Raw genomic sequence first — 20,108 nt, forward strand, 5'->3', positions numbered from 1 at the left:
GAGTGGTTCTGCTTCATATTTCCCCTTACATATACGGTTTCCTTACTCGCATATCACACATACACTGTATTTCTGTTTCAAAGAAACAAATAAAAACGGATAGCTATAGGACGATCTTAAGTGTAACTTCCCCACATCATAGACAAACTTAAGCACTTCACCCACAACAACATATATCAGCATATTAATGAAAAACAGTGGAGCAGTAGCTCACAGTCAATTGACGATTTTTAAAGAAAAAGCTATTTTTAGATTGAAAGTATGAAAAAAAAAGAAACTATAAATCATCTGAGATCTTCTTCAGTATAGATCTTCGAAAAACTTGCGGATAGCAACGCAACGCAAAAAATACAACATAACTGCTATGTCAATTATCGAAAACTAAAATGTAAATTTTACGCCGTGATAACGCAAACCAGTACGCAATAAGTTCCCTGATGAATTAATACTATTCATCATAACATAACATTTTTATTCTCTCTGTCTCTTTTTTTTTCTTGGTCAAAACTCGTTACTGAATGTGAGCTTCAAATTTTTCATAGTCTCTGTTCTATAGTTTCTTCCAAGACCGCATCCTGTCGCTTTTGTTTCGCCAAACACCCGAAAGGCTAACCTTTCGTCAATATTCGTCCACTTTCGTTGCATCATGTTGAATTTGTGTATAGCTCAAGAAGTTTTCGTCTGCTGAGGGTGGCGGGAAAGTGATTGTCACCGCCCCATTCTCCTAATTCCATGAGAGAAGCGGAAGGCTAGCCGGCGATAGCCTTCAATGTGTTCTTGCAGAAGCTTCGCTTCAACTCGTTTGATGTTTAAACAGCGTATTATAAAATAAATCCATTTTAATAAAATTAATTGTATAATATCCAAAAGGAACGAGGCTGATGTATAAATAAATGGATAGGCTAAGTCTTATAGCCTTAACGAACACTACGTCCCTGGTGTTAAAAGAACCAGAATGGGGTCAAATACATCGTCAATATACCTATGACTTGTCAAATGGCCTTCGATGCTTAGGATGTTCGAATCGAACGGAATCCAATGGTACCCTACACTATATCACCCAATGCCGGATGTAAAATACAGACGTTGTTCAGCCTAGTGCCACAGTAGTGTCAGGAACGAATGAGACCATCAGATGCTTCAGACAGAAGCGGGGTTCGTCTGAAGAGAAAGTGTTCTGTCATTTATCTCTGCATGCAGACACCATTGTAGCCTCATATACACATACAGCGGAAGCCACAGCAATAAGCATCGTGAAATATGCCTCGCTCTGCCAGAGAATGTAGTACTGTTCATGGGACATTGAGCGCTATGCAACAGCCTCTAAAGCTTTTACTACTGTGCGGGATGTGACTGCCCGATCTGCAAGAGATATACACAAACAGTCTATTTTCGCATTCTGTGGAAAGGTACGGCAGTTGATATCCATTATGTATCCAGATAGCACCTTCGTGGAGTCAAGTCCATATGAGCTGCACTGTGGCCACATTTCGTCCAATATCGACACGAATCTTGCGGAAGGTTAAATCACATTCGCGATACGCCAGTGTTTGTCCGCAATCAAAGACTAAAACCTGCTGGAAGGACTGCCACACTCTACGACAAAGCATCTTTTGACCGTCTGCAGACATTCACAGAACAACAACCTTTGTCTGCCGTTAAGCTCTGGATCTCTGGTCAGCCTCTGCTTGCTGCGACTACATGGAATACCTGATGCCTGTGTTGCTTATCCGAGTTTCCTCGCGACTAAACGATTAGTGTACGCGCCTCCGGCGTGGGAGACCGGCAATGCAGGACGGAAGACCATGTGGTTCGGATCCCACGTTAAACTGTAGGTCCAACGTTTCACAAAGCCTAATTGCTGAACGGTACGCTAAACTTAAAATCAAATCAAATCAAATCAATTGTTTTCCTTGTAAGCTCCCTATATTGTGCAAATTTGAACTTCCTACGATGTCTCCATCTTGGTGCTGCATTTTTAATGGCGAGCTATGAATGTCAAAAATGTATATAAAAAAGTGATACGAACACGAAAAACCAATGGGTTGTTTTACATTGTGAAACGACAGTATTTGTACAAACTATGAAGATTTAACTCCAATAAATAAATAAATAAAAGGGTTGAGTGGCTGGGTGGATTCTGTGCAGTTTGCGATCAGTCCAATTTGCGACAAAATCCGTTTTCACACGTGTAGCAACTAACTTTCATTGACATGATGTTAATTAAATCTTACAAGACACGAAAAAACTCCAGTTTGCGATCAAACGTGACTGGTTTTTTGAACGATTCATCTGGACAGGATTAATCACTGAAGCAGTTGTCGATTTATATTTTTTTATTCCCTAAATCCATTAGAATTTAAAACCTTAATAACTATCATTATTACCTCTAGAGGCTTCCGTTGGCGTTTTACTCAAGCAGGGCCTAGAATACATCCCTTGTAGCAGAGACAATTTGCAAACCGCTTGCTGTAAGCATGCATTGGAAGTCGGCAAGCGTGCATCCAGCTTGATTGGAAAGTCTGCAAGCATGTCGCAAGCTGGATTCCAGTAACGAAGTTACATGGGGGCAACCTTGCATTCAGTGTTCCATTCAAGGTCGACGCAAGCGTTTTACACTGGCGACAAGTCAATTGCCAGTGACCGGCCAGCAATGCTAAGACGCTCTGCGAAGGACCTTGAGTATTGTTTGTGAGTACAACAAAAGACAGATTGTATGAAAGCTCGCGTTCAAAGGGTAAAGTGTAGAAAGCCAAACACGTGCCAATTGGCCGAAAGCCTTCTTGGTGCTTGAGATTTATGGTCTTTTTTTTTTAGGAAAATATATTTTGTTTACATGACGGGGCACCAGACGTACTTTAAATAATTTTATTTATTTTTTATTTATCAATTTTTTTATAAATGGTTACTGGGCTTATTCCATGCTTCACAAATTAAATTGAAGGATCAGTATTTAATATAAGTTAAACTCTTTAGAAATATGTATTATTTCTGTGGACTATATACCTAATGGTAGACATTTTACTGAAATGGGCTAAGATCATATATTAGTTTCATTTTAAAGATTATTGTTATTATTTTGTGTTGATTTTGGGATGTTGTGAATCTAGTCCAGACTTCACATATACATTCATGTTCGTATCGAATCATAGGGAGTAAAAAAGTTTTCTTACCCCTCTGGAACGACGGGAGTCTTAAATGAGAGAGCAGTTGACTCCCTGCCCCCGACAATTATGGCACTAATCAGGGTTCTACAGACCTCAATGTATGCTTACGTAGTTAGTTTAAATATATTGAAATATCCCTTGAATTACAATTGAAATAGATGAATTTTCTAATTACAAAATAATCGTTCACATTATTTACACATCGCGCTTTTTTTCTTGATACTTCGACACAAATTCTGCCAGATTTATTGAAACGATATCAAGTTATTCAAGTAATCCAATTTCTATATGTAAACGAGATTGAAGTAGATGTGATAAACCTCTAACAACAAACTCCTTTAACTAACATTTCATGTCAAATTTGAACTTCATCAACTTCCTAACATTATCAAAACAATATACGAAGAAATCGTTCAAGCTATACATTTCAATGATATAGATTTGTTTCTTATAATTACGTCTGCAGCTTTATAAATGAAGAGTTCTATTACATATTCAGATATATTCATAGGAAATTGTCTTTTGTAAAACCATTAGAAATAACACTAGTTGCAAACTTAGGCGAATATTTATCCCATCTTATTTATTCTAGCATTTCTGAGGAAGCAATGTTATATCCATGTAACATGCATCTCGAGTTGAAGATTATATAACAATATTGGTTATACAATAGAATATTGTATAATTAATGTTATCATGTAATATAACAGAACTTTAATCTTCTTGGCAGACAGAGTTTGACGTAGATGTTAATTTTCTATTAATATATTCCACAGAAGCTGATAGGTAATCAAAACAGACTCCTCTATTTCGCCATGGTTTGTCACTGCAAAAGGGGAATACAAATTGCTGATTACGTCTATACGTTTTCACGATGTATACGGACAAATCTTAAATTTCCATGCAGTTGTTATTCTGCCGTTTAAAGAATATCAGTAACAGCTACGAACAATAAGTATTTTTAGCTTTTCGTCTTTAAAAGAATTATTGGTTATTTATGCATTAAATATTGGTTTTTCTAGTAAGATTATTATTTTAAAATTGAACTACTGGAACAAAAACTCAGTCGCTAAACAGTAAATTTTAATGATTCTTGCATTTAAGAGTCGGTGATTGTGAGGTATACCAGTCATGTTGAGATTTTAACTTTGTTTCAAATATCAAAGGAGATAGTGTTCTATCCGATTCAGTAATCGATTATATAGAGATTAGTTTGTGTAAAATACCGTATGACTTTCGAGTGTCTAAATACTATGCATAGTATTTTGTGTAATATTATATACTGGTAGAATATTTGTTCTTTGCACGAGAAGAATACGTTTCATTTTGAATATAAAGGGGTGAATTTGAATTTAAATGGCGTTGAAAGAGCAACTATTCGTCTCGGAGACCTCGAAAACTATGGATTCGACGCTAATATCGGTCATTTTCGAACATATATACAGGGTGCGGCAGAACCGACTAAGCAGTTTCTATCGATTACCGCGAGAGCTGTGGTGGGGATAGGTAGTTGAACGTGGTCTGCCTTTGTTCAGTCGTTAACCCCATTTCAGTAGCTAATATGATCTGGACCGGTGCAAATCGTGGTTTTGCCGTTCGAGCTTATTATGAAAACAACAGATCTGTGATCGCTACACAACGAGCTTTTCGGCGACAGTTCGACATTCCACGCAACAATGCCGTTCCTAATGCAAATACAATTCGGTCCTGGGTTCGGCAGTTGGAGGAAACTGGAAGCACGCTAAGAATAGATACACATGGCCGACGCAGATCTATCAGAACGACAGAAAATCTACAGCGGGTGAGAACAGCAGTTCAACAATCGCCGCAACGTTCTGCTCGACGACATGCTGTTGCATTGGGGATTTCAGACCGCAGTCACCAGATTTGAGCATTTGTGACTACTTTCTTTGGGGATATCTGAAGGAAAAGGTTTCCAAAAGCCGCCCTCACACCCTACCAGAGTTAAAACAGCGGATTGTTGACGAAGTGAATGCCACATTCCGCGATATGTGTGCAAGAGCTGCTCGAAACTTCAGGGATCGTCTACAACAATGTATTGATGCTAACGGCCGCCATCTTGCGGACATTATTTTCAAAACTAAATGAATGTGAAATGATATATTGTACTAACTTATAAAATAAAAACATTTTCTCTATATATCCAGATTTACTTTTTATTGCTCCTTAAAACTGCTTAGTTGGATCTGCCGCACCCTGTATATATATCCCCTCCCACAAGTTGGATAGTTGAATTTGATTTAAACGGCATCGAAAGTGTCAAGGTTCATCTCAGCGATCACGAAAGCTATGGATTCGACCCAGTCATTTTCGATCATTTTTTAATATCTCCTTCTTCCCTTCCCTAAGTTGCACCGTCAAAGTGAAATGATAAAAGCCACCACAGTTCCCAACTTCACCTATGTTGAAAATTTATTTGATGGAGATCGATCGGGTAGATCAAGAGATATGATGTACCAAACATAGTCACTTCCATTTTCATATATATAGATCAAATTTGAAACATTGCAGTGTATATTTATTTGTAGCATATGCCATATTTAGTCCTTAGCAAAGCGAGAATTTATAACGATCGAAGTTCTGCAAAATTTGCACTTAAAAATAAATTTGATGTGAAAATGTCAGAGCGTATGAATGACGCACGTGCTGTTTTTTTTTTTTTTTTTTTATCATTTGAAGTTTAGCTGTCATCAGGTTTGCGTTTTCATAGTACGAGTACATATTATTGCATTTGCTTTGGGATTGCATATTGAGATGAAATTATCGTACTAATACTGAAACTATCCTTTCAATTCCCAACTCTTGTCATAGTTTTCCATTTCAGCATTATGTCACAACTTCCGACTTCCAAATAAATGACACGCTAACGCTCTCGTCTTCGGTGCAAGTGGTTCCGGGTTCCATTCCCGGTGGGGACACTCTTTCGAAAATATGTAAAAAGCTTTTCTAGGTTAGCCATCCAGGCCAGGTTTTCCTCATTCCCACAGGCAAATTTCATACAGGTCACAGGTCGCTTCCTCCCTTCACTAATTTTTACTTCCTTTCCTTTCCTTGGATAGTGTGACCGCCGAGTGACACCCCATTCCTTATACGTGACAGGCTAACATGGTCATACATTCCGGAAGCCCCAAAATCTAATTCCTGATCCTAATTCTTCAAATAAGTGAGAAATGTTCAAATTAAATTTACAATTACATTGAAATAGAATTTTTTAAGGTTATACAAGTTAATTTAGTAAAATCTTTTAAAAATATATAATAGTCTTACGAAACTTGTAATTAATTTTCTAGACATGTTTAGGTGCAATCTGCTCATCCGTATGCGAAGGTTGGTGGAGGAATGAGGGACATCAAAACTCAAAATACATGCTTATTTGATCACGTGGTTGAGCACTGAGGAAAGAAAATATGTTTTGACCTCATATCAGATTAGTTGGAATGAATTAAAAGTTTTACTCAAAAGCATTGGGTTCATTTAATACTTCGTCTGTTATATTAATACTTTTGCATTCTCTGTACCCAAGCCTATTTTTTCTCTCTCTCTTTCTAATAAAGTGTAAAAGAAGAACAAAAGAAAGCGAGTCTTCGTGTTATTCTTCGCATGTCCCATATTCAGTTCTCTTTCGTCCTGTTTCGTCTGACACTTATCTCCGCGCAAATCCCTTACCCTGGAATTCTTAGCTGAAGCACGGTAACTCTCTTCCCTTGCGCAGCCAACATAAAGATATAACATATAGCGTTACACGTAAGCGGGTGTAGAATAATAAGAATTCTTCCATTTTCGCGGGTATTCTATTGGCGTTTTTTTCTTTTAATTTTCACTCGCGCTCATATTCTGTTCTAGCTAGCCCATGTACCTATTTCACAACGTGTTCTGAGGGGGAAAAAGCTAGTAAATGACAATATTTTCTCTGGACGATGGGAACAAAGTACTGTGTCAGATTGTAATATACGTAGTATATATTAAGACTTGGTTGCACACGAGACAAAATCTTATATATATATATACACGTGTACATAGTGCTTTGTAGTATACGTTCTAACATATCAAGCTGAGCTGGCTACTGACACATGTTTTTACTAGTAGAAAATTGTATATACCCAAAAAAATATTATTTGCATCTTCACGCTGTATGTTTAAGATCAGAGTCAGAGCTTTGGAAATTTTAAACATTACTTTCTTTGTATATAAAGTGATCTAAGGATATAAAATATATATATTCTGTAAAATATGTGGTATTCGAGAAAGAATAATCCAAATACAGTGTCTGCGAGGAAGAATGGTGGAGTTTCGTAAGGCTGCTGTGCAGTAGTGATGACACTTACGTCGTTAGATGATAGCACAGTTTGTTTGGCAACTTAAATAGTTTATTCACAGGAAAACAAATACAGTGCTTTAAGGTTCAATTTCACACCGGACGATAACCAATTTCACACTAGACAATTATCAGTTTCACCAGGCAATAATCAATTTTACACCAGACAATAATCAATTTCATATCAGGCAATAATCGATTTTACATCAAGCAGTAATCAATTTCACCCCAGACAATAATCAATTTCACATTAAACAATAGTCAATTTCACACCACGCAATAATCAATTTCACACTAGACAATAATCAATTTCACATCATACAATAATCAATTTTACACCAGACAATAATCAATTTCACAGCATACAATAATCAATTTTACACCAGAAAATAATTAATGTCATACCATACAATAATCAATTTCATGCCAGGCAATAATCAGTTTCACACCAGACAATAATCAATTTCACACCAGGCAATAAACAATGTCAGACCAGACAATAATCACATCAGGCAATAATCAATGTCAGATTAGACAATAATCAATTTCACACCAGACAGTAATCAATTTCACACCATACAATAATAAATTTTACACCAGACAATAATCCATTTAATATCATGCAATAATCAATTTCACACCAGGCAATAATCAGTTTCATACCAGACAATAATAAATTTTACACCAGACAATTATCAACTTCACACTAGATCGTGTCAAGTTTGTCTGGCGAAACAGTGCCAATTGCCTCGTTGATACTTGTTTTCATGTGGTATATATTTACACGGAACACAATTTATTTGATATAAAGTTGTGTATCGTATTGTGAATAGTACACACATAGAAACATATTGGCATGCAAACCCTCTTTAAAAATTTTTGTTGGAGTGGATTTTGGTAACAGTGCATTTGCTTTTGCCATTATTAAGTATCTGAGTTGCTAAACAAAACGATATATCATTTAACTAACCAATTACAATCACTCATCATCACCAGCCCCATGAAATGCAACCATTTGTTTTCAAAGGCTCTGTATACGAAAAACAAATTTCTCATCTTCCATTTCAGTTTTATTTGTTTAAATCAATCACACGGACAGTAAATATCGTACACGATCTATAAAATTAATTCAATTCTAAGGTTGGTATCATAGAGGTAATTCTTTAATTTGCTTTGTACGCATGTAAAATATTTTCCCATGTTATTGTTCGATACCAGAGTTATAGATCATAGAAGCTGAGGGTTGGGCTTAACGAAAGTTTTGAGTAAGAAAATTTGAGGTTAAATGCAATGTTTACTTGTAGTTATGATCTGCTAAACTAAATGAAAGACGATGCTCTTTCTGCAATCGGGAAACTCGTACTCTTTTAGGACAATAGCGCAAATACTTTTGTGTAGATCATCCTATACTGTAGCCACGAAATAACTTGGCTAAATCCGCGTTAGTGAAATTACTAGTGCTGGGACATGTATGTTATATGAGGTTGATACTTATGTGCTAAGTAAGCTAAGATATTCACAAAAGTTAATTGTTCATTTGCACCAATAGCTAATTTGATCTATTTATCGTATCTAAGGATGTTGATTTCCGAACACATTCAAATAACAAATACATAACATCATATTATTACAGTCATTAATATTCAAAACTCGGAAAAATAATTCAGCAGTTTGTAAAATTTTTCGGTTTTCGGCACACTAACCATCGAATTCAAAATAATACGGCATATACACCTAGATATAGCCATTGTTATATTGTTAGTCAGGCCAGTCAACAAGAAGTAGCAGTTGATTATTTAAGGTTTCCAATATCAAAATATGAAGTTTACTACGAAGGTATCTGTCGAAATGTATGAAAGTATGTAACACTTTTCGCTGTTTGAATCCTATGGCTGGAAAGCCAACTTGAAACCAACCACTTATCCTCGACTGGGTTGCTAACTTGAGACGTAAGGTTCTTTCATTCGTAGCTAATATCGCACAGGGGAAAGAAAGAGAAAAAGAAAAGAAAGAGAAAAAATTGGGTCGCCGAAACTACTTTCTTTCTTATGCTACGATTATAGGCCAGTAAGCACAACGCCATTTATTTCCAGATTCTTGCACACCATTGGTGTCATCGCTACCATGAGAAGAAAAAAATCCATTACCAAATAACACCATATAATTTGCATATTATATTTATTTAACCTCTTTTAGCGAACAGCAGATAGTTGCAGGAATTATATCAATGTTAGCGATTATAAAGTTCAGCTAGACTCAATAACGATAGTTTAAAAAAGATATCATTAGACATATGTACTTCAGTCTCTCGAAATTTTAGAAAACTTCTCACACCAACGCAATGGAATAACCAGTAACAACAGTGTAATAAATGTTATCCTTGATAATACGTCAGGCAGTTGTTTACATTTCTCGAACAAACATTTGAGATAGAAAACTTTAGTAAGCTACATTGTAATGATTGAAAGGAGAATACAGAGAGGTACATTGCTGCTTACAAGAACATCTCATTACAGAGGGAGTAGTTATGCGGCCGAGTCGATCATCCTCCTTCCAAAGAACATAACGTTTCCACTACCTTTCCGCAACCAACTGTATTCGAGTGTAGGACAAAATCCAAGCGGACAAAATCCAAGAGGACAAAATCCAAGCTAAATTCTGGTAAGGCGGACAAAATCCAAGCGGATAAAATCCAAGGAGCAGTATCATGTGCGTAGCTGTGTTATGTGCCTGTGAACACCCTAATTAAATTGTATGTTTGTTTCTTTCTTCAATTGTAATTCATTCAAAAGTTTTATCTGTAATTCTTCAATTTATTGAAATAATATTTCATTTACATTTAAAGAACTGAAAATCCAATGAAATATGTAAGATTGACACAGTAAGAGTGCAGATGAGCTTTAATTACTCATCAAATAGTCTGGTCACTGCTAGGACATGCCCAGGTGAATCCAATTTAGGGTGATCAGAAATATTTTGACTAAAAAGAGTATACTCACATAAATTAACCAGAAAATGAAAGCACTGGCTAATATCAGAGATAACAAATAACAGCAAAGCAGCCCAGTCTTAGAAAGAGTACACTACTTACTTAATTCTATTATATTGATTGAGAATTAAAGTAAAAATAAAATTAGAAAGATATAATTTAGATATAAAAAATACTTCTCTACCCTCAAAGCATCTACTTTAGTTACAATTGTCAAAATAACCAATAATATATACATTTTCATTTAGTTTGTCTAAACACATTTTCACATTTCGATTTTCTAGATAACACTTTTACATTATTTAATTCACACACATTATTACATTATTAAAAATACACACTTCATATTTCATAATTATTTGTTTCGAAATATACATAAAACACTACCAACAAACAAATCAAGACTTCTGTATGCCACCTCATAAGAATTGAATTAAAATACTCCAATGATTGGTCTCACAATAATATGCTGAGGTCTTAAATGTATTATACTGTATATATATTGAGAAGAAAATACATACTTTTATAATGTATTTGTACACACATAATATTTTTACATACTTTCATATGGATGTGATAAGTAATTAAAGCTCATCTGCACTCTTACTGTGACAATCTTACATGTTTTATTGGATTTTCAGTTCTTTAAAAGTAAATGAAATGTTATTTCAATAAATTGAAGAATTACAGATAAAACTTTAGAATGCATGACAATTGAAGAAAGAAACAAACATACAATTTAATTAGGGTGTTCACAGGAACATATCACAGCTGTGAACATGATACTGTTCCTTGGATTTTGTCCGCCTTGTCAGAATTTAGCTTGGATTTTGTCCTCTTGGATTTTGTCCGCTTGGATTTTGTCCTCTTGGATTTTATCCGCTTGGATTTTGTCCGCGCCCCACTGTATTCAGAGGGCGCCACACCTCAACTCGGCTTAAAATTTGAACAGCGGCGGAGACATAATATATGTATAGTAGAGACATTCATAGGAGGTACTAAACCAGCCAGCAACCTAATTTCACCCCTGACACCACCACATCTAGGTGTGAGTACCAGTAGCAACGCCCACAGTCTTCGACGCGTCCAACTAGACTGTTTAAAGTAGCTTCTTAACTAACGATTACGTACATATATAAATACTTCAAGGATTAATATAAACCTTTTCCTTGCGCGGCAAATTCTGATTACAGGTCATGAACTATGGACTATAGCAAACAATACGGAGTGCCCACTAACGGGTCGAACATAAGCTAGCTGTGAAATAAATGGGATATTTATACATCTGCTCGACTAAAGAAACTATTTTCGCTTAATGCAGGGAAAGAAACGAGATTGACATCGGACTACCCCGTCGGCGTATGAATCGACTTACTGGATGGAGAGCTCACCTTTATTTTACGTAGTCATGTTAAATACAAATTGTATGGTATTAAACAACAATTTAGACATCGTAGAGAAATGAGAATAAGTGAAATGCACAATGTTGATAATACGTGACTGACTGATCCTGTGAACGGAGACAGTGTTAACTTCACTAATTACTTGAAATGATAATAATATTAAATAGTTTGAATATGAATTTTACTTCTTCAACCAGTGGCGTCGAAATTCTAATATTAGAAAGAGGTTACCTGGGTATGGATAATTAAAGTCAGTTCAGCAGCTACTCACAGAACTCCCACTAGTAGAGTGAGACCAACACCGCAGAAACCAATTTCAGGAGAGCACGGTTACGGCAGCATACGTGAACGATGAGCCAATCTTTAGAAATCTCTCCAGGCCACACTGGACATGATGCAACAACACACTCCAAATCAGGCGCAGAATTACTATAGCGGCACCAAGGCAGAAGAAGTAAACGACGAACGGGATACAGTACCTTACTCAGCTTTGACAGCAATAGACACAAGTTGACCACAATTACTAAAGTCACTGCAGAGGACGATCCACACTGACAACGTCACAGGGAGAGCATTTATCTTCACTTCATAACCTCGTGAAGTCACCCATACCATAAGGCAGGATTGATGGATTATCAAAAAGCAGCGAGGTAAGATCAAAACCAAAGCAGGAAGACAGTTTTTAATGTCATCGCAGAGAATATCGGCCCTACAGGCGGAATTTCGGTGGACATCTATGTTCGTTACTTCAGATGTTGAAGATGCGTAGGTACTTAGTAAAAGCTAAATTAGTAAGCTTCTAGACAAGCGAATCGAAAATATAGTTTGACAAGTTCGTCAACTAAAACTACCTCTGCATTTCAACAATAATGTAACACTCCTCTTTTTAGCATGTCTTGAATGCAAAAGAAAATCAAATAACTCTGTGCGGTATGTACTAATTATCTTCGGTTAATTCAGTAGGTAGATATTGAGCTACTTCCCGGTAGCCATGTTCGTAACAGCATGGGGAGGGAGAGCAGAAAACGCGCTCACACAATCCTTCTTGCATCCTAATTGGCTACTCCTAATTGCGCAGCATATCGCAAAGCTAAATGGAAATTAAAATATAAAATTTAATATGACAAGACAAAAGTATATTGAATATATGTTATTATTTAATGAATATACTCACAAACAAATCATTCGATCTAAATGAAAATACTCCAGTTTAAACACTAACGCCATCTTGCGGAATCGAGAGAATCTGACTCGATGCAGGCCATAGACTAACAAAGAAAGTAGCATTATTCAGCTAAACAAACCAGCCCAATTGTCAACCATATTGAATCCATCAAAGGGGTCGAGAATTGGGAAAATAAAAATGGAAAAGAAATAACACTTAACTAAGAGCTAAATGAGTAATCCTATCGAATAATCTCTTTGAGAAAATGTAACGCTCAAAGAGGATCGTTACAAGTATTTTACAAAATTCAAGTCCTCTCAAACGAAGATTCAACGAGGAGATTGAAGTAAGTATTTCTAAAAATTATACCACGCAACTACGAACCAAAATACAATTTTTTTTTTTTTTAAAAAAAATGATATTTTACATCCAGTTTACATTTTTCTCAGCACATAAATTTTTGAGAAAAGGGACAATCTTGTTAAAGTCGGACATATGTTCACTCTAATATGCATACTATAGGTTAATATTTCTTTATGATAACAAATACGAAGTAAGTACAGGAAAGCCTCAGTTGATAAGAATATTACTTTTGTGTTGGAATTTCGTAAATAGTGTTGCTAAGTACGCATTCACTGTTATATATACTATTTGAAACTTTCTCCTAACTCATGCCAAGTAGATTTTGTGGTAGACAAATACCATTATGTGTTTCCTTTAAGGGTTCTCTCGTTTCCTGCCACTCTCTTCATGGCAGTATTTCAATCATTAGCGCCAGTACACTCTTTATCAGCCTTGGTGCAATTTAGAAATTCCACTTCTTTCATTTCATTCAAGTAAAAATGGAAATTAATTGGATTACTCTTCCATCGGCTATGTATCCAATCGCACATCTTCTTTAGTCAACATTCAAAAGGCTATGCAATGTAATATCTAAATATTTTGAATTGACTTAATGTTCTTGGAAACCACTTGTGATATGCAGCTCCTTCTTACTCAAACATATTTTCATATCACTGTTGATATATATATATATATATATATATATATATATATATATATATATATATATATATATATATATATATATATATTTATATATATATAAGGTGTTCTAAAAATTGTACCCATGGACAGTACAGTCAAAATAAAGTGAAAATGCTGTATAATGATATATTTTCCGGCACTCCATCAGCCACTATAGGAAATAAAAAGATTTACTATGTGGCATCGTCGTAAATTATCATGGAACCATTTGATTTGCTCTACTAAGTCATCATGCAGTTAATATATTCTTACGCTAATAAGTGGTGCTAGTGTGAAAATGTACTGACTTTAGTTCCATCCGGAAAGAACTGATGTAACTATTTTATGACTATTGGATGGTAGATCTATTCCATGATCCTTCATCTGCAACGCTGCCACATAGTGCGATTCGCATTTCCAGACGAGGACCGGGAAAGGTATACAATTATATACATTTTTCGCTTTAGTTTGACTTATAGGACAGTGTTTAGTCCGTGAACGCCATTTTTAGAACACCCGGTATATATATACTTGTTTCTGAAGGTATTCTATTGCCTAACAATTAAACGTATCAGCTTTGTACACTGTTGTCATATATTCACTGAAACAATAATAATAATAATAATAATAATAATAATAATAATAATAATAATAATAATAATAATAATAATAATAATAATAATAATAATAATATAATGGATACTTCAGACAATTATCTGTTTAGAAATATTACAGGTAAAATATGTTGATTTTGAATGAAAGTACGGCAATCAAATGACCAACATATGAAATGTTATAGGTAAATGCACGCTCATAAATATTTAAACGACACCTCATTACTAAGAATTTGTGAGCACGACAACGTAACGAAAAAGGCCTTAAAGGTCTAAACTTACATGTAATCTAACCAAACTGAACTTTACAGGAGCTAATCTAATATAAGGTAACTTAACATATAGTATATACTGTAAACTGAATATGTAATGTCTTTTAAGAGAAGTCACATACAGGACATATCACACATATTAGAAACACGTACAGAAATGACAATTTTTTTGCAAATACGTGCTAGTTCACTAACATAAAGTTGTATCCAGCGGAATTAATAGCAAGTCCCATACGAAGAAAAATGTAAAAAAAAAAAAAAAAAAAAAAAGAAAAATAAAAAAAGAAAAAAGAAAAGAAAAGGAAACTGGATTTTCAAAAAATTATATTGTTTTGTTAGGTAGAAATAATTAGCCATTAAGCCCAGATCTGCACGAACAATAAGTTCATCTTTAACCCTTTAAGTACGGCTATTTTAAATCAGTCTTTCTTCAAAGACGCAAAAAGGAAGAAAGAAAAATAAACAATTCAATTATCTAAGTAAAGTTATAGTATATTGCAATACATAGAGTGATAAACGAAAATAAGGCTTATAAACTACACCTGTCCTCTGCGCCCAGATTCTGTGTAAATATACCACACCCATTTTCAACAGAACGGTCCATTGTGTGTTTATATGTCACATCCATCTTCAAAGGGTTTCTAGACTGCTCTCAGTCTTTTTTGAGAAATGCAATGAATAAACAGACACCCTAAAAGCCACCCAAGTCTATTGCTAGGTTTGAATTACTTAGTTTACGAACTAAACTAAACGCAAATGATGCTTATAAACCACAAACGCCTTCTCAGTTTATATGTTCTGTTTATAAATAAATAAATAAAAAAAAATCCAACTTGAACGGAATGATCGGTTGGGTACGCCCCTCTGTAAAAGATTAGATATACCTAGACATATATGCTAGGTCCATTTCGCACGTCCATTTCGCTTAGTTTCGAGTAATCTCGCAAAACATGCAGTAAAGCTCCATATACACGCGTACAAAGTCCCATATTTGAACTGGTTTTTTAGTATGGAATATTAAGCTTTTAAACAAAATCCTGTTTCCATGAAATTCCTTTAGATCAAACATATAACAAGCAATATATAACTCAATTTCGGTATAAAAAAAAAAAAAAAGATTTGGCGGGTTTTGATACTAGGCGCCTCAATATATTCTATTTACAAACCACACCCGTCCTCAGTAGAACGATCGGTTGTGTGCTTATACAGCATGCCCATATCTAAAAGATTAAATGTAACATAGTATACCTAGACATATATATTCTGTTTATAAACCATATCCGTCTTTAAGGATCTGTTGTGTACACAGACACACACCACGCCCATCTCCAAACGATTAAATATAACAAAGTATACTTACATGCAACATTGAGACGCAGCCGATCCTCCTCTATTCCTCCCGGAAACCAGGGATTCTCTGCTCTGCAAGTGAGGACTCTGCCGTGATCGCTAGCCGTCGGATAAAACGTTATTTCACTCACTGTCTTATTCTCCTCTTGATAGGCCTGTTAAAAGAATGTAAGGATGTCAGGCTTTCTTAACAGTATCTAAACAAACTAGCCAATATTCTACGTCAGTTAATTGGACTTAGGTTAGAGTATTTTTGTCTATTTGGAATTTAACGGTTTCTAAGGATTCATCTTCTCATACAGACTCCTCAATTCAGTAGACAAGTAATTAGTGGGATGGAGAAACTAATTTCTGCTGCTGAATTAGCAGTATACCTAGGGTTGCCAGACGTCCCAGTTTTTCGGGACAGTCCCGGTTTTCAATGAAAGAATTAACTGTCTCAAAAAAAGGCTTTCAGGATGCCTGTTTGTCCCGGTTTTCGTTCTTCAGATTAAAAAAAAAAAAATCAACCTGCAAGTATGTCTCACCTAAAACGGAAAATTGTGCAGCCACTTAATTTTACTAAGCAAACAACAAGATAAGTTGATTTTGAGATTAACGTCCCTTTCAGCAGCGAGGCTATATGAGATGGGACCTACTGATTAACGTGGAATTCGAACCACATGAACTGCGACCGGGAGTCGAACACGAGTCTCTCACGCCAAAGGTGCGAACGCTAACCGCTTAGCCACGAAAGAGCTCTGCAAACAACAAGGAGTTTGAAAATCACATCCATTCTTTCGTCCTATGGGTTGTTTAGCTTCCAGAGGAAAGAAAAAAGATTTTTTTAAAAATATTCGTGAGGGGGCATTGTTATGGTAATAATTTCTTGAATATCACTTTCAATAGAAAGAAAGTGTTTTTCCCAGTGCCTTGTTTTTAAAAGATTCAGAATGTGTTTATCATTCTGAATTTAGAGTAAATGTATTTTTCTTGCTAAGTGCTAAATTTGTAATTTTTTGTTTGTAGTAGTGTTCCTGACTCAGGTGATGACGCAACAAAGAAAAATGTATCTCTTCAAGCATAAATGGGAGAGTGTGTTGTAATTGGTGCAATATTTAAGACCTGTTAAACACAACAAATCAGAATTCGGAATTAGGGACGTCAGGCGACTCTTCTTATGTCACCTTTTCAGATTCTTTATGTATCCCTTATGGAGATTGATTTGTGTTACCTGTGTATGGAATGAGCTGGAAAATTGTGAGTAGTAACCTGCAAAAGACAACTAATTAATTGGTTCTGACCAAATGAGTAGGAACCATGACCGTATGGACCATACGAACCATGGCCTGAGTTTGGTGTCCCGGTTTTTCGTTTACAAAATCTGGCAACCCTAAGTATACCTAACTCCTTAAATTTTTAAGACTAAAATATTATGCCTATAGTTAATATTTTGCAATAAAACGCATATACAATGCTTACATTCTAACTCATTGGTTTGTATTTATTTATTTATTTATTTATTTATTTATTTATTTATTTATTTATTTATTTATTTTTGTCAACATCGTGGCTATGTCAATAATTTAAAGTGTAACCTGAACCACTGTGGTACGTTCGATGTTCTCTCATTTGGCAAAAACTGAAAATGAAATCTTCCAGTTTAACGTCCCACGTTTATACCTTTAGGCTAAGGGAGATGATGATAAAAGCAAGTGAACAATGATGGAAGAATTGGATGAAATGAGAAAGAGGGAGGAAACGGGAATACCCCGAGAAAAGCTATAGATACATTGTTGTACACCACAAACTTACTTGGTCGAGGATTAAACCAGAGAGACCCCCAACACAATAGAGGTAAGCTTCTCTCATTTGGAATCGAACTCTAAACCAAAGACACAACTAGACACTATTTGACTAATGAGAAAGGCTACTTTGCTTACAGATAGTTGTTAACAAAAAATATGACACCAAAATTATTTATTGTAATATTATTATGCAACACTAATCAGAATGTACCACAAAGAAAGAAAAATTGAGATGACAGATTGGCCATTTCATTCTTTAAATCTGTACTGGTTAACCATCCTCTGGAAATCTGTGGAAGTAATTCAAAGGCTGTGGAGGCAGGGAGACTGAAATACTACTCCGGAATTACCGACTGGTTGTGCTGTTAAAGGAGTTACAAGCATGCGCGCCGACTACGTGGGTGCTCCAGAGCTCCGGTACCCACACAAATAATCTTGTGGGTGCGGCGCACCAACAAGATTTTTTAGTTTGGACCTGAGTTTGAACCCGTTTCTCTTGCGTTTAAGTCAGCCGTGTTACCGACTGAGCTAGGGCAGCCCCAACTTATCCTTATATTACCGGTACATTTTACTTTATCACAGCATAGCTTTTATGACAGTCTTGATAAAAGATTTTGACTAAAAATCAATCAATCGAACATCGAGACTTCCCTGAAATATACGATAACACGTTCCACCATTGACATGCACCCACATAAACTTTGGAAAGTCGGTGCCGTTGGTTACAAGTAACACTTTTCTGGTGCTTGTATGTGTGTCTGCTAATTTATTCGTTAAAGCCTATAAAGAACAGTAGTGGCGTACGTAAGGGGGGTCTTGAAGCCTTCCTTGAGCAAGATGTTATAGAAAAATAAATATTTAATATATATAAACTAAATACATACAAAAATCACGTCTGTTCTAAAAGGAAATAAAATTGATTGTTTGAACTTCACCCTTAACGAAATTCTGAGCATGCCACTGCAGATCAGATTCAGGATAGTAATTTCCAGAAGTAACCCAATCTACTTGTGGAACGAAACAATGATGAGATAAGACATAAACGCTTAGGGCCTTATGCAGAGTTGTTTAAAGCGTTGTATTAAGTTAATAACGATTTATATTCAAAAAGGCCAGTCGTGATTTTATTGCAGGATTGTCCAAACACATTAGGAGAAATCAAGGTAAAAGTGACCTATTCTCTCTTGTATTGATTTCTTCTTGAGTGTTGGGCCTGTCCTCTTTTGTCTAAATACTTGTTAACTTCATGAAAGTTGTTCTAAATAGGGAAGTTAGAATCACATGTTCATCAAACTCTTAATACAATGCTGAAAACGACTCTGCATAGGGTCCTTACATGCTAGATTTGTAAAGATTAAAACTTCAAGTGGCTTATTTCCTACGAATCATGTTTTAAAACGTGTAAGAATTGTATTGTCACATACATTGAAGTGCACGTAAATTTCGAAACTCTTATGCAACAGAACAGTGCAATCATGTATTTGTGGTTGCCTACAGGCAAGGATCAAGTGGAGAAGCTTTTAGTCATTATTCTTTAGATAACACGATTAATTATCTATATATTTATTCGTAAGCCTTATCATGAACGTCTAATACGAGGTAGAGAAATTAAGGTAGATAAAATTGGACTATGAGTTCGTTTGATTCTCCAATTCCAAAATTAGGATAAGTAAAATCAGGGTATTAATCTTTTTCAGGATTCCCGAATATTATAATGGGGTTGGTAAAATTATTATTATTATTATTATTTTTATCGGTCCTGGTGTTCTAAAATACGGGCAGGTAAAATTATAGTACAAAGTATTCGGGGTAAATTTGACAGTTGGCTTTATTGCATGTAGGTATGAATTGTCAGTAGGTGTTGCCAGCGTTCTCACATATTACTTCTCTTTAGTTTCAGATACACCTGAGAAGTCAAACAGAACTACAATGGACAAGTGGAAGAAATCAAAATATTGGAAAAGAGTTACTTGCATCATGATGATTCGTGCCGGCGAAC

The 20,108-nt window shown here is 35.5% G+C and overlaps 1 protein-coding gene across 1 annotated transcript in view; it reads right to left on the minus strand.

Moving 5' to 3' along the window:
- LOC145664067 (synaptogenesis protein syg-1-like) overlaps positions 1-20,108 on the minus strand; it is a 997,265-nt gene that overhangs the window by 321,182 nt on the left and 655,975 nt on the right. Inside the window, exon 7 of the mRNA XM_081730408.1 lies at positions 16,333-16,477. Coding sequence (XP_081586534.1) covers positions 16,333-16,477 — 145 coding nt within the window. The remainder of the gene's footprint in view (positions 1-16,332; positions 16,478-20,108) is intronic.

This window comes from Thermobia domestica, chromosome 11, assembly GCF_964235325.1.
Source record: "Thermobia domestica chromosome 11, izTheDome1.hap1.1, whole genome shotgun sequence".
In the NCBI taxonomy this organism is placed as follows: domain Eukaryota; kingdom Metazoa; phylum Arthropoda; class Insecta; order Zygentoma; family Lepismatidae; genus Thermobia; species Thermobia domestica.